General features: G+C 43.2%; 1 protein-coding gene across 9 annotated transcripts in view; it reads right to left on the bottom strand.

Annotated features, from left to right (window-relative positions):
* Positions 1-16,277, bottom strand: part of axdnd1 (axonemal dynein light chain domain containing 1) — a 344,655-nt gene that overhangs the window by 144,830 nt on the left and 183,548 nt on the right. For all 9 annotated transcript variants that reach the window (XM_068037450.1, XM_068037454.1, XM_068037449.1 and 6 more), the window contains one exon: positions 12,429-12,645. In XM_068037450.1, the coding sequence (XP_067893551.1) occupies positions 12,429-12,645 (217 nt within the window). The remainder of the gene's footprint in view (positions 1-12,428; positions 12,646-16,277) is intronic.

Raw genomic sequence — 16,277 nt, 5'->3', positions numbered from 1 at the left:
TGAAGTTCACTTAGGTTCCACTAGTGCACCCATCTGACGAACACATGCAAAAGTCACTTTCCACACACACTCCACCAATAACACTAACACAAAATAGTCCTGCAAACAACCAAGCATGTCTTTCACCCAATGCTTGGTGTCAATTCATATCTTACCATTCATGACAAGTATAAAGGCTACTTGCTAGCCAGCAACCAAACAGGGGCAGGAAAGGAGAATGGTGGAAAGAAATATTTATGTGCCTCAAATATAAAACAGAAACTTAACAATCTAACATTGTGTAGCACATCCATGTGCAGACTCTTATTCATCTACAAATCTTTATTCTTCCTCTTCCTGGCACTTCTATGTGATGCAACCCCTGTGATTTCAGCAGAGGTAGAGGCAGGCTTCTCAGATCCCTGCACTGACTGCTGAGGTGCTCTATTTTGATGTCTTCTGGGTTTTGGAGTCTGTGAGGGCCCCAACAAAGACTGCTCCCCCTGCACCTGTGCAGGGGCAGACTTGGCCATCAGGACATGCGGTAGCATATGGGGAACTTACAGAGGGGTAGGCAACATGTGAGGAGTAGAAGTGCTTTGAGCCAAGTCCTCACTTTCATTTCCCCTTTCACCATCATTCTTCTCATGGCCCACCCACACTTCCCTGCTAGCAATATAGCTGGAGAACACTTTGTTGTAGATCAATGGGACAATGAATGGTTAGGCAAGAGTATCATTCATCTCTTTTAAGGCGACATTCATAGTGTGCAAGCCATTGGTAAAGGCTTGCATGTGCTGGTGTGATTGCTGTGTTTGATTCTCCAAGTAGATGGCCATTCTTTCCATGGACGAAGACATCATCGCAAAGGCGACATCATGTCACTTGTGCTTGAGAGGCGTTCCTCCAATCTCTCTGCAGGCATGTACGGTGTGGCTGGAATGCCTGCCAATACATTGCACATTCATTTCACATGCATATACTGCTCCAGAAGTATCTGATTCATCAACAGCTCCCAAGGTACAGCATCCACTTGCAGCTGAGCAGGGATTGGAGCATCCAGTCGCCTGTGATGCACACTCTGCATGGCTGTCCCTGACTCCCCCATCTGCACTTGCTCATTTGTGATGTGACCAAAGTGTAAGAATCTGAGCTGGTGCATGGTCTGCATCAGTTCTGTGATGGTCCCTCAAAGGGAGTGACCTTCTCTGAGGAGTTGTGGGTGTCTTCCTGGACCACCACATACTGGTGTTTGAGGCCCTGAGGGAGATTAAAGACATAAATTAGAAGTGTCAAGGTAAGAACGTTTTAAGTGATCATTATGCACACGATGATATTTCACCAGCTGCTGGTATTAAGTCAACATGAGTGAATGTTGTATGCCATGTGGCTGTCTGATATATTGGAGGCTAAATTCAATGATCCCCAAAAATAATCACAGGGACCATGGTGCATGATTAGTCCACACCCCGTTCCATCTGATGCAGGCAGCATGCCAATTTCCTGCTGTCTGCTAATCAACATGATTGCAGTGTGCAGCCAGTGTTAATTGTGTTGTTGAATGATTGCATGCCTCAGCAAGGGGCCTAAAGTTGTGAGAGGCGAGCACCACTTAAAGAGGAGATGCATTGTGACTGGAGCAGGTGTGGAAGTCATAGTGAAACTCATCATCACATAGAAAAATATTGAATAACTGCATAATGTGCTCCAAGGTTCTTGGATGTTGCACGGGAAGCCTTGGTACAGGAAGTGGAAAGGAGGAGAGAAGTGCTGTATCTGCAAGGAGCCAGAAGGCCCTCCAGACAATGCTCAGAATGCAATAGGACCAGATAGTTGTGGTGGTCAATGCCAGCAGTCAAGCCTCAAGGATATGGATGAAGTGCCACACAAGTTCAATGACGTGACACGAGTGGTTAAGGTCAGTGAATGCATCTTCAACTGCCATATCCCACCAACTACAACACTCACCTCAGCAACTGCTCAATGCAACACACCCCCATCACTCACCTACCGACAGTCTCTATCAATCAGGACTCTTACCAAACTTTAATAGCTGAAACACATCTTCACAATCTTACATATGAGCATACGAATTAGGATAACTCGATCCCTCGAGCCTGCTCTGCCTTCAACAAGATCATGGCTTATCTGATTGTAAACTTGACTCCATATTCTCGCTTACCCCTGATAACCTTTCACCCCCTTTCTTATCAAGAATCTATCTAGTCTGCCCTAAAAATGTTTAAAGACTCTGCTTCCACCACCTTTTGAGGAAGAGAGTTCCAAAGACTCATGACCGTGAGAGAAAAAATTTCTTCTCATCTCTGTTTTAAATGGGCGATCCCTTATTTGTAAACAGTGACCCCTAGTTCTAGATTCTCCCACAAGATGAAAAATGCTTTCCACATCCACCCTGTCAAGACCCCTCAGTATCTTATGTTTCAATCAAGTCGCCTCTTACTCTTCTAAACTCTAGCAAATGCAAGCCTAGCCTGTCCCAACATTTCCTCATAAAACAACCCGCCCATTCTAGGTATTAGTCTAGTAAACCTTTTCTGAAATGCTTCCAACGCATTTACATCCTTCCTTAAAAAAGATCAATACTGTACACAGTACTCCAGATGTGGTCTCACCAATGCCCTGTATAACTGAAGCATAACCTCCCTACTTTTGTATTCAACTCCCCTCGCAATAAACGATAACATTCTATTAGCTTTCCTAATTACTTGCTGAACCTGCATACTAACCTTTTGTGATTTCTGCACTAGGACACCCAGATCCCTCTGCATCTCACAGCTGTGCAATCTCTCACCAATATGTTTCTTTTTCATTCTTCCTGCCAAAATGGACAATTTCACATTTTCCCACATTATACTCCAGTTGCCAGATCTTTGCCCACTCACTTAACCTATCTATATCCCTTTATAGCTTTCTTATGTCCTCTTCACAACTTACTTTCCTATCTGTGTCATCGGCAAATTTAGCAACCTTCGGTCCCTTCATCCAAATCATTTATATAAATTGTAAAAAATTGAGGCCCAAGCACCGATCCCTGTGGCACACCACTTGTTACATCTTGCCAACCAGAAAATGACCCATTTATACCTACTCTCTGTTTCCTGTTGGCTAGCTAAGCTCTTATTCATGCCAAAATATTACTCCATACACCATGAGCTTTTATTTTCCGCAATAACCTTTGATGTGGCACCTTATTAAATGCCTTCTAGAAATCTAAGTACAGTACATCCACCAGTTCCCCTTTATCCACTTCAAAGAATTGCAATAAATTGGTTAAACATGATTTCCCTTTCACAAAACCATGTAGACTCTGCCTGATTACCTTGAATTTTTTTAAGTGCCCTGCTCTAACGACTTTAATAATAGCTTCTAACATTTTCCCTCAGACAGATGTTAAGCTAACTGGCCTCTAGTCTCCTGCTTTTTGTCTCCCTCCCTTTTTGAATAATGGAGTTACATTGGCTATTTTCCAATCAAATGGAACATTTTGGAAAATTAAAACCAACACAACAACAATCTCACTAGCCACTTCTTTTAAGAAACGAGGATGAAGTCCATCAGGACCCGGGGACTTGTCAGCCCGCAAGTCCAATAACTTGCTCTGTACCACTTTCCTGGTTTTCTTTTCATTCATGGGATGTGGGCATCGTGGGCTAAGAGAGCATTTATTGCCCATCCCTAATTGCCCTTGAGAAGTTGGCGGTGAGCTGCCTTCTTGAACCGCTGCAGTCCATGTCGGGTAGGTACGCCCACAGTGCTGTTAGGAACGGAGTTCCAGGATTTTGACCCAGTGACAGTGAAGGAATGGCGATATAGTTCCAAGTCAGGGTGGTGTGCAGCTTGGAGAGGAACTTGCAGATGGTGGTGTTCCCATGCATCTACTGCCCTTTTCCTTCTAGGTAGTAGAGGTCCCGGGTTTGGAAAGTGCTGTCTAAGGAGCCTTGGTGCGTTGTTGCAGTGCAACTTGTAGATGGTACACACTGCTGCCACTGTGCGTCAGTGGTGGAGGGAGTGAATGTTTATGGATAGAGTGCCAATCAAGTGGGCTGCTTTGTCCTGGATGGTGTCGAGCTTCTTGAGTGTTGTTGGAGCTGCACCCATCCAAGCAAGTGGAGAGTATTTCATCACACTCCTGACTTGTGCCTTGTGCCTTGTAGATGGTGGACAGGCTTTGGGGAGTGAGGAGGTGAGTTACTTGCCACAGGATTCCTAGCCTCTGACCTGCTCTTCTAGCCATGGTATTTATATGGCAACTCCAGTTCAGTTTTTGGTCAATGGTAACCCCCAGGATGTTGATAGTGGGGTATTCAGTGATCGTAATGGCATTGAATGTCATGGGGAGATGGTTAGATTCTCTCTCTTGTTTGAGACTTGTGTGATGTGAATGTTACTTGCCACTTATCAGCCCAAGCCTCGATTTTGTCCAGGTCTTGCTGCATTCCTACATGGACTGCTTCAGTATCTGAGGGGTCGTGAATGGTGCTGAACATTGTGCCATCATCAGCGAACATCCCCACTTCTGACCTTATGACTGAAGGAAGAACATTGTTGAAGCAGCCGTAGATGGTTGGGCCTAGGACACTACCCTAAAGAAATCTTGCAGTGATGTCCTGGAGCTTAGATGATTGACCTCCAACAACAATAGCCAGCTTCCTTTGCGCTAGCTTTGACTCCAACCAGCGGGCAGTTTCCCCCTTTTGACTCCAGTTTTGCTAGGGCTCCTTGATGCAATACTTTTGGTCAAATTCTGCCCTGATTTCTTGGGCAGTCACTCTCACCTCAACTCTTGAGTTCAGTTCTTTTGTCCATGTTTGTACCAAGGCTGTAATGAAATCAGGAGCTGAGTAGCCCTGGCAGGACCCAAATTGAGCATCACTGAGCAGGTTATTGCTAAGCAAGTGCCGCTTGATAGCACTGTCGACAACACCTTCCATCACTTTACTGATGATCGAGAGACTGATGGGGCGGTAATTGACTGGGTTGGATTTGTCCTGCTTTTTGTGTACAGGACATACCTGGGCAATTTTCCACATTGCCGGGTAGATGCCAGTGTTGTAGCTGTAGCTAGAGCATGGCTACCCGACCCAGACCCGATTGGACCCAATGACATGGTCGCTTTTCCGGGTCCGGCATTCGGGCCTGGTCGGGTCGGGCCGGGTCGGACACACTCTATCACCATCTCTGATTCGTGACTCCAATGTTAATGCACTTTTTGGAGTTGAAAGGTTGTTTAGTTACAGTTTTTTTAAGCTTGTGCAGATAAGCAACAAAGTGAAAACCAGAAGCTGGGTTTACTGTTGGTCGGGTTGGGTTGGGTCGGGCACGGGAAAAAATGAAATGACTCAGGCTGGGTTGGGCTTAGGTCGATGTTGTTCTGTCGGGCTCGGGTCGGGTTTCATTTGCAGATCAGAGCCAGCCTTTAGCTGTAGCTGGTGATTATAATTTTCCTGAGTTCCTCCCTCCCTTCCATTTCCTGATTTACAGCTGTTTCTGGAATGTTACTTGGATCCTCTATAGTGAAGTCCGATGCAAAATACCTGTTCAGTTCTTCTGCCATCTCCTTATTTTCCATTATTAATTCCCAGACTTACTTTCTAGAGGCCCAACGCTCAATTTGTTAACTCTTTTCTTTTTTAAATATCTACTTACTATCTTACTCTTACTATCTGCTTTTATATTTCTAGCCAGCTTTCTCTCATACTCTAATTTTTCCCTCCTTATTAATCTTTTAGTTATTCTTTGCTGTTTATTTATATTCTGTCCAATCTTCTGACCTGCCACATATCTTAGCATAAATATATGCTTTTTCTTAAAATTTGATACTATTTTTAACAGTTTTAATTAACCATGGATGGTGAGTCCTCCCCTTGGAATTTTTCTTTCTTGTTGGAATGTATCTATTTTGTGCATTCTGAAATATCCCCTTAAATGTCTGCCATTCCATCTCTAATGACCTATCTCTGAACCTAATTTACCAGTTCACTTTAGCTAGCTCTGCTTTCATGCCCTCATAATTGCCCTTATTTAAATTTAAAATACCTCACTATCATTGGAGCGGCCATTGCTGAGGCTGTGGTCAGCAGCGGAGATGAAACCACAGAAGATGTCTGATCCTCCTTCTCACATCCTACAATCTCTTCTGATTGATAAACTGCAGATGATATAAGCATGCATCTCTTGCTTTCCCCTGCTGAACCCCCACTCCCCACCACAACCTTGCCTTTGTGCCTTTCTCCTTTCAGAGACCTAAAACTGTCACCTGGCAGGCAGTGATGGAAGAGCAACAGGACACTGACGATGAAGAAACACCGTCATTCGATTTCACACTCACAGCCACCGGCTCAGATACTGACACAGCGTGTAATTTAAAGGATAGCAGAGAGACACTATCTGCACTTGGTGGGACACTAGCCATGAGTGGTCTGCAGCCAGAGTAGAGGGCATGGGTTGCACAGGTGCCAGCTCATCAGAGGATGAGGTTGTACGTGATTTCTGCTGTAGAAGACTGAGCAGTTCGGTGGGTGGACTACAGAAAAAGGCTAATGAGTATGCACAACGAAATGTTTGGTGCATTGGCAGGCCTGCCAGAAAGCTTATGGTCAAAGTTAAGGAGCACGGAAAAGTCTAGCACCAACTTGGCACAGGGCTTTGTGCAAAGTTTGGAGCTCATCCTTTCCAAAATGGAAGTAGGAACCAACTCCAATGGCTCCAGCCATTGTGGACCCAGCCTTGATGCAGTGTCTGATAGTTGATGTCTCAGCTTCCATTGTAGCATAAGCAGAAGCCACACAACATCTGCGTGCTGCAGAAGAAGCTTCGACTTCTGCCATGCAAGGTCAATTTGCTGTCATGCAAGCTCAGATTTCTGCCATCATGGCTGCAGATAGTAGTGTTCAAAGGGGTTTGAAGGTCTCACAGTAGGCCAGCAATCTGATTGCCAGGATTGCTGAGGCACCGTCCTGGGTGAATGGGAGTGGTCCCATTGAGCATGAACCTGCTGTCCTCTCTCAGGATGACAGCATTCATCCTCCCACCACTGCGACTATGCCAGTGTCATTGCTGTTGCCTGTTAGCCAACCAATCCATCTCAAGGATGCATACTTCACAATGGAGTTAGGGAAGCCAAGAGGAAATGTATCAATATTGGTTGACTGCAGTAACAGTAGAAACATAATCTAAATGACAAGAAAACTTCTCCAATGGAAGATCTATGGCTACACAAGATGATCAGAGATGTTGTCAATCAACAGAAATATCACAGCAAGTCCAGCAAGTTTATCAAGAAACTTATTCGTATAACATTGACACTTACCAAAGGAGTAGCTCCAACCTGAGACATTGAACTGATGATGAAGAAACCATTCCAAAATATCCAGCAGTAGCATTAAATAAAAACAACAGACGTCTCAGAAAATCTTACTTAAATTCTGACTGTAAGGAAAGGGTTAATATTTATATTGTAGTAACATAAAATTTTGTTTTTTGTCTGTTAAGTGAGTCTTTGTTAGAAGAATGAAAGTGTTATCATAAGACAGGCTTGCTTTATTTTATCAATAGAGATGCAGTGAAAAGGAATGGTCAGTAAAAATAATTAAAATAACATTTCAGTAATTAGTTGATGAGTTTTGAACGGGGATACACTTGTGAATACATCATCCTTTTCAGAAGCAGGAGATCAGCACAGAAAAATATATTTAAAACTAAAATTATTGCAGACACAGGGCAGACAAAAAGCTTTCTTTGTTCACTCAAGCCTTGAAAGATAAAGGGCTAAAAATTCTATTAGAGCAGATAATGCATGTGGGAACCGTGATGTGCGATTACCTTCGTGCCCAGTCAAGGTGATGCAGCTGCACGCAAAAGTCGTGTTGCCTGCCCATTTATATGATTGCCGAATGCAACCAGCTTTGAACGCACTGCTAACTGGCTGTAAGCTTAGCAGGGGCCCAGGTGCATATGTCACACAAGCACAAATCACAGCTAGCCTGCACTCCGTGAAGGCAGCCTGCACCTCTTAAAAGGGAGGTGCATTCAAGCTGCAGCAGCTGGTGGAACTGCGTCCAAAAGTGTTTCAGAGAAGGAATAAGACTATCAATGGAGCAGCAGGCTGGAGAAAGTACTCCCAAGTTCTCTGATGCAGTGCTGGAGGCCTTAGTGCAGGAGGTGGAAAGGAGGATAGAGGTCATGTTTTTGCAGGGGCCAGAAGGCCCTCCAGGCACACACTGTGAAAGGAATGGGAGCAGATAGCCACAGAGGTCAACTGAAAGAGTCTGATCCTGAGGACCTGACTGCAGTGCCACAAAAAGTTCAATGACTACACAGGCGGTTAAGGTCAGTGAAGGCATCTTCAAATGCCATCTTCTGCCCACTGCACCACCAACCTCGCACACTGCTCAATGCAGTACACTCCCATCACCAATCAGGACTCATGCCTAACATTCAAATGCTCCAACTCACCCACTTTAAGAGAGGCTGTTAACAGTTCCCAAATGGCAGAATGAGCATCAAATCAACATTAGACTATGAGTGATGTCAGATTTGCCCATTCTGCATGCTTCCAGTGCACACATGGCACATCAGCATGAGCGCCCTTATAAGTACGGCAGGCCATGCTGAAAGTGGCCGGAATCGAATTGGCCACCATTTTTGGGAGTCTGAGCTCCTGTAGAGCTGATACCAGCAGCACTATGGAGCAGAATTTTGCAGTCAAAGATCTGGCTGAGAAAGACCATAGATCTGAAAAGTTAGGGAGCATGATCTTTGGCTGTTAGGACAATCAAATCAGTGTTGAATGATATTGATGTACTAGGTAATGCAGAAATGTGAAGTTTGTCACATAGGAAGGTTTGAATAAAAGATTTAAAAAGTGGGTGTTAGTACAGATAGTTGTAAATTTGAAGGGCTGGCCAACCAAGTACACTGAATTTGGAATGGTAACGTTCTGCTTTTCCAAGCTAAAACCCACAGGGTTTTGTTGTGAGTGTTGCTGTTAAGTGTATGTTTCATTATTGTCAATATTAATTATTATTGTCTGCTTAATAAATCTGTGAATGTCAAAACCCAGTGCTGTGAACCTATTTGAGGAGTAATTTATAAGCAAAAATGCACAACCTCTAACAAAATAATTAGCTAAATACTTCTCATCGCAGAATATGTTCTTGTTGTCAGACGAGGCTGCCTGTGCTTCTTAGTTTTCCGGTCCTTTTGTGCAAATTTTGTCACTATTTGGTTACAATGCAGTTCTGTGTATGAGTTTTGTATTTCTACTTGTAGCAGTGCCAAGTTGTGTCATCTTAATTCCCATGTAGTCATCTCTACTTCCAAAAACAAACACAACCAGCAACTAAATAATTTTCTCTATGGCCAGAATTGTCCATTTCCTCTGGGAGGCGGCAGAGTGGGGGCGTGTAAAATCAGGTAGGATGGCCAGCATCTACTCACCTCCACTGGTATTTTACCAGCAGTAGAGGAGGTGGTGAGTGGCCTGTCCGGCCTTAGGCCGATTGAGGCCGTTAGGGCCCCTTTCCACCGCTGCTGGATTTGGCGGATGGGCCCTCTGCCACCTGGGAAGGCCGCCCTATAAAACCTAGCAGCCTCCTTGCGGGCGAGGAGGTGGGGTCCCTCCTGATCGGGCATCCTGTGCCCCATGGAGGGCCCCCCAGTGGCACAGGCCGCCCCATCTGGAAGATCGGCCTTGCCCTCATGATCGAAACCCTCCCCCTCAGGCTGATAGGCCCTGGTGAGCCCTGACCCCGCTTACCTCCTTCTCCGGCCTCCATTGCTGGTTTGGTTTGGGGCCTGCTGCAATCCAAGCAGTGGCCACTGTTCCCAATAGCACTGTTGGGATGGAAGAGCTGCTGATCCTCTGATTGGCCGGCCGCCCTTGGAGGCGGGACATCCTGCCTCAGAGGGGCAGAAGCCACAACCTGAGGCAATTAATTACCTGAGCCACTCAAAATAGCGTTGTCATTTCCAGGGCTGGTAGAAGCGGGCTCGCTCCCAACTTCCTAGCCAGTGGACAGGGCCACCGCCTCCTCGCTAAATTCTGGCCTATGGCTCCCATGATAGCATAAAACAGTAAATATACTCATTATAGAACTGAGCCACACAGACCAATTTGCACTGAGTTAGCTCATTGCAGTCTGGCTTGGGGGATTATTATTGGTAGTCGGAATTCTCTTGCACCTCACCCAAGTTGACATCTTCACATATAAGTGAAGACAGTGGGTGTAGGAAAGGTATTTGAGTCTAGGGGTATCATAGCCCAGACTGATGCTGTGTTCACCTGACATCCACACATTTTGACACTTTTTAATATGCATCATTGGATAACAATCAGGTACAAAAGCATCTTGTCTTATTTTCCACTCTACTCTAGGGGACTGAGATCAACTGTACTGTTACCCTGGCTGAATATAGCTAACTCCACATAGACTGGGAACTGAACCTGGATTGTTCCTGGCTCAGTATCACATGTGTGCCCCCCAAGGATGTAGTCTTGGCTCCCATTTCTCATCTACATGCTGCCCTCGGCATATCATCCACATGTACACTGACGACACCCAGCTCTACCTCAACACCACATCTCTTGACCCCACCACTGTCTCTAAATTGTCAGACTGCTTGGACGACATCCAGTACTGCAGGAGCAGAAATTTACTCCAATTAAATATCGGGAAGGCTGAAGCTATTGTCTTCGGACACCGCTACAAACTCCGCTCCATTGCCACTGACTCCATCCCTTTCCTTGGCAACTGTCTGAGGCTGACCCAGACTATTCGCAATCTTGGCGTCATACATGACCCTGCGATGTGCTTTCAATCACCTATCCATGCCATCACTAAGATGGTCTATTTCCATAATTTTCACATTGCCCTACTTGAATTCATCTGCTGCCGAACTCCTCATCCATGCCTTTGTTACCTCTAGGCTTGACTATTCCAATGGATTCCTAGCCAGCCTCCCTCGTTCTACCCTCTGTAAACTTCAGATCATCCAAAACTCTGATGCCCGTGTCCTAACTTGCACCGTCCAATTCACATATCACCCTTGTGCTTGCTAACCTACATTGGCTCCTGGCAACACATCAATTTTAAAATTCTCATCTTTGCTTTCAAATCCCACCATTGCCTCTCCCCTCCCTATCTCTGTAATCTCCTCCTGTTCCACAACTCTTCGAGATATTTGTACCCCTCTAATCGCTATTGGTTGTCAGAATTCTCTTGCACCTCACCTAAGTCGACATCCTTCACATGCAAATCAAGACAGTTGGTGTAGGAAAGGTATTTGTGTCTAGAGGTATCATTGCCCAGACTGTAATGGCCTCTTCAGCATTCCCGATTTTAACCGCTCCATCATTGACACCTATGCCTCCAGCTGCCTGGGCCCTAAGCTCTGGAATTCCCTCCCTAAGCCTCTTTACGTCTCTTTCCTCCTTTAAGATGCTCCTTAAAATGAACCTCTTTTGGATTTTGGCCATTTGCTTTAATATCTCCTTATGTGACTCGGTGTCAAAATTTGTTTTGTAGGACTCCTGGGAAATACCTTGGGATATTTTATTACGTTACAGGTGCTATATAAATACAAGTTGTTGTCGTTGATGGTAGATTTATACCTATACCATTAGGAGAAGTTGTGTTCATACAAAGTTTGCGTAGCTAAGAAGTACAATAGCAAAACACGTTTTTGAGAAGACCCCCCAACGTATTGTGTCATAGAGTGGTGCATGTTCACAATTCTACACATACAGATTTCTAATCGCAGCCAATACTACTGTGCAGAAGCTAAGTGCTTCTCCCACAGGAGGGAGAGGAAATCAGAAGGAAAATCAATTTAAAGAGCACACATGCAACACTCGATGCCTGACTTTAGAATGCCTGATTTCAGATTGGCATTGTAGAAAGCCGAGGAATAGGTTTGGACCTATAAGACCAGACAGTGCATACTCTTACCAAAATAAAACAGGAAAACGGTAGGAGAAGCTAAGCACTTTTAAAATCAGCCTGGCTCACTGGTTTAAAGTTAGTATATAAACCAAATTGCATTTTGATATCCAGATATTCTGGAATTTTTTGTAACTAGTGTTCTGGAACTGGCATTCTGTGATTAAATCTATTTTTGATTAAATCTGCTAGTTTATGGTTACCTAGTCAAATTCTTATTTTATTGCATGCAATTCTGGGATTTTTACTAGAGTTTTGGGACTTGCACATTCCGGCTCCATTTTTCTGTGAATACTGTTAATCAGTGGTCTTGAAAATAAGTAGATAGGTTAACGAAAGCAAAATACCACAAATGCTGGATATATGAAATAAAAATAGAAAATGCTGGAAATACTTGGAGGTCAGGCAGCATCTGTGGAGAGAGAAACAGTGTTAAAGTTTCAGGTCGATGGCCTGTTGTCAGATAAGTAAATCTGCAATTTATAATACCTGACATAAGGCTGTTTATTCATTTTCTCCTCTTCGGTTTGAGGGGTTGCTGCCAGATTCATTGCATCTTCCAATAGTTTTATCAAAGTGGGAAACTTCTCATGAAGCTTCAGTAAATCAAATTCTACTGATCCTATCTCTTCCATATTTGCAAAATCGAATTTAACCCTGCAGGATTCAAGCATGTCTTGTAGCTTCATTAAATGCCAAGCAGTGCCTGTTAAAATAAATGCAGATAAAATTCTTTGTGATGTCATTAATAATTCTCTGTCTACTGTGAACTGGATTAAAATTTAGGGAGCTTATTTCATACAGGGCCTTTAAAGTTGGCACAACGAGGATGCTTCTGTTCCACCAGTATAGCCTGATTTAAACCAAAATCGCAGAATTGGAAGGAAGGTGCTCTAATTTACTGCATCACGTGATGCCTTATTCTGTTGTAACATATTCAAGCTGTTCATATCATAATGTACTGAAGATCAAAATCTTAGAATAGATCACAATATTAGGTACCAGTATTCTCTCAGTCATAGCTCTCTCACCTCTGAGTTAGAAGATTGTGAGTTCAAGCCCCATTTCAGAGATCTAAGCAGATAATGCAAGCCTACACTTTAGTGCAGTACTGAGGGAGTGCTGCACTGTTGAGACAGATGAGACGTTACACCGCCTGTCTGCCTTCTAAGGTAAGGTAAAGGATCCCATGATAATATTAAAAGAAAAGCAAATAGTTATCCCTCAAGCAACATCACCAAGACAAACAATCAGGTCATTACCACATTGCTGTTTGTGGAACCTTGCTGTGTGCAAATTGGCTGCTGCATTTCCTACATTATAACAGTGTGTACTCTTCAGAAGTATTTAATTGGTTGTAAAGTTCTTTGGGATGTCCTGAAGTCATAAAAGGCACTATATAAATGTAGGTTTTTCTCTATAGAATGCACAGTGAGCAATAATCTTGTCATGACATTCTGTGTTTATCTCAAGGAACACAATGAGGTATGTGGATTCCAGTTCCTTGAAGATCTCTAGAGGGTTTAAAACAGCAAAACTATACCATACAGCAAACTATATACAGAATCTGTGTCCAGAGTGCAAAGTGAACACGGCTTCTAGTCACATGACTACATCCTGGTACTTAGCTCATTAGCGTACTATGTTCTTAAAGGGACATCACTCTTAAAGTGATCACACAACATCCCCTTTCTTTCCGAAGATAAGTCTCGTACGCTACAAGTAAAAACACAAAACTGGATAATATCCAAATTAGCTATACAAGGATAGAGATGATCAAATTTACAAGTATAAAGATAGGAATTGGAAAATTTACAAGTGCAGAAGCTTACGAGTCCATATATTGTTTCAGTGGTTTGACAAGTCTTCCAGATCTTGCTATGGTATAACCTTCTGGGGATGTGGATTTCACCCTTGGCTGTTTCTGGTTTGCATACGTGTTGTCAATGTGTTGGTTGTTGTCCTGTTGTTCCGCCACACCCTCATCGTCGGAGTGTGGTTTTTCAAGTCCGCTATGCGCAATTGGAGTATTGTGCACTTCTCTTAATTGGCTTCGGTTCCTCTGCAACACTAGCTGCAACAACATAAGGAACCTCTACACCCTCACGCGATTCCGTCAGTGCCTTGGTTGAAAATCACTACTGATCTATTTACCGTGAATGGAGACAACTTTATCTTAGACACTGATAATTACTCCAAATTTCCAATTGTCAGACAGGTAAAAGACACGTCAAGCGCAGTTGTCGCAGACACTTTGAGCGCCCTATTCAGCTTATTTGGTGCATCTGAAGAAATCATTTCTAACAATGGGCCACAGTATATGGACAGACCTTTCAGGGATATGTATGAGACAGAACAACAGGACAACAACCAACACATTGACAACGCGTATGCAAGCAAAAATAGCCAAGGGTGAAATCCACATACCCAGAAGGTTATACCACAACAAGATCTGGAAGAGTTGTCAAACCACCAAAACAATATATGGACTCTTAAGCTTCTGCACTTGTAAATTTTACAATTCCTACGTTTATACTTTCAAATATTATCATCTCCATCTCTGTATAACTAATTTTGATATTATCCAATTTTATGTTTTTACTTGCAGCGTACAAGACTTATCTTTGGAACTCTTATGAAGTTGAAAATTCCAAGGCATCTCTGTAGATTTTCTTTATCTTGTGGAGTAGGCATATGTCTTACATCTTTGACTTTGCTTGGGTCAGGACGGATTCCGCAACTTGACTAGATGGAGCCAAAGAAATTGATCTGACTTACATCCACCTGGCACGTCTTGCTGTTAAAATTGAGCCCTTCACAACGAGCTACTGCCATCAGTGAGTGAAGATTTCGATCGTGTTCTTCTTTGGTTTTTCCCATTACCGCAATATCATCGGCAATGCATATACATCCAGTCACATTTTATATAATTCTGTCCATATGCTGCTGAAACAGATCTTGATTGACAGATAAGCCTGGAAGCAATATCTTCCAAATGGTTTCTGAAAGTGGTGACTTCCTGAAATTCCTTAGCTAGGTGTACCAACTGATGTTGGATGTTTAGCATCCAACTTGGAGAAGAATTTGGCTCCTGTGAACTTTGTTTATCTCTGTGTGTGCCTTCAGCACTGTATTAATTATGACTTTTCTATTTGTGGCTTAAAACTTGTTTTAAAACTTGTTCTATAACTCTGCACTGTTCCCCCTTTAAGAAATTCTTTTTTTTAGGCTGGCTTGTTGTAATGGAGTGTAACAGGTGTTTGACAGTGTTCCCTGTTTGTTTATTTCTCTTTCAGTACTTTTCTGCTGTGGGATTTAACACAGTAATAACTATCTTATGCCTATGATTTAAAATATTTACTGAGTAGGGGTGGGGGGGGGGGAGGAGAGGAGGCAGATCAAACAAATCCTGTTGCAAATTCTCAATTTTAAAATACTGTAATCCACTATCTGCCTGTCCATGGTAAAATCCCTTAGGTTTCTCTTGTGCAACACCTGACAGCTATTCATAAAGCTGCATTGGCAAATGCCTGTGAGCAGTGTTAGAGTTAAGTGCAAAAACTAGTAATCCATTTAATTTCTCATGGTCAAATTCTACAATTCCTTAGTAAAATAAAGGAAGAAATTCCCCACATCTCTGAATCCTCAGTCTTGGCAGGTTTGTGTAGGAAAGCACCTAGCAGAAACCAGGTGGTTACTTATTAGTAAGAGAGAGGGAAAGAAATCATAAAGAACCATCCGAAGATTACTCAAAAGTAAGCTATAGAATGGCATTGGTGGAAACCAGAGAGCAAACTGCCCATCTGTCAGTGGTCTGTGCATGGCACAAGGAAACCCAAGAAAAGAGAACTAGAGAAAATAACGATTTCCTGGGTTTTTGTAACCCTGCCAAACATAGCAGTGAAGTTCCTATTGACTTTTCAAGTGCATGGTAAGGTTTGCTGCACTCTTAGGAAACTTTAGCTGGTCCTGGTCTGAAACACAAAAAAGGAGCTTGCATTTTTAAACAAGTTACCATCATATCCCCCCTCAAAAAACTACTCATGTTTAGGTACTCATTCTTTGTGTTCCATTTAACAACTTATTTGTTGACTCCTTTTCACATGCAGTAATTCGTTAGTTAGTTTTACAAGTCTTTTATAAGTTCAGCTAACAACTGCTACCATTTTCACCCATCATCGTTTTTCATCACTGTTAGCCTCACTACTTCCTCTGACCTTAAGAAGAGTATTTATATATAGTCCATCTCTAGAGCTTCTCCTGGAAGCTTAACGTCCACATTTGTGGCAAACATTTCTCCTTTCAAGAGCTTTTAAGTCTCTCAAAAGCCCAAGTCTG

The sequence above is a fragment of the Heterodontus francisci genome, chromosome 8 (genome assembly GCF_036365525.1).
Source record: "Heterodontus francisci isolate sHetFra1 chromosome 8, sHetFra1.hap1, whole genome shotgun sequence".
In the NCBI taxonomy this organism is placed as follows: Eukaryota; Metazoa; Chordata; class Chondrichthyes; order Heterodontiformes; family Heterodontidae; genus Heterodontus; species Heterodontus francisci.
Note: the sequence above shows the minus strand (reverse complement) of the source record. Positions and strands in the feature narration are given on the sequence as shown.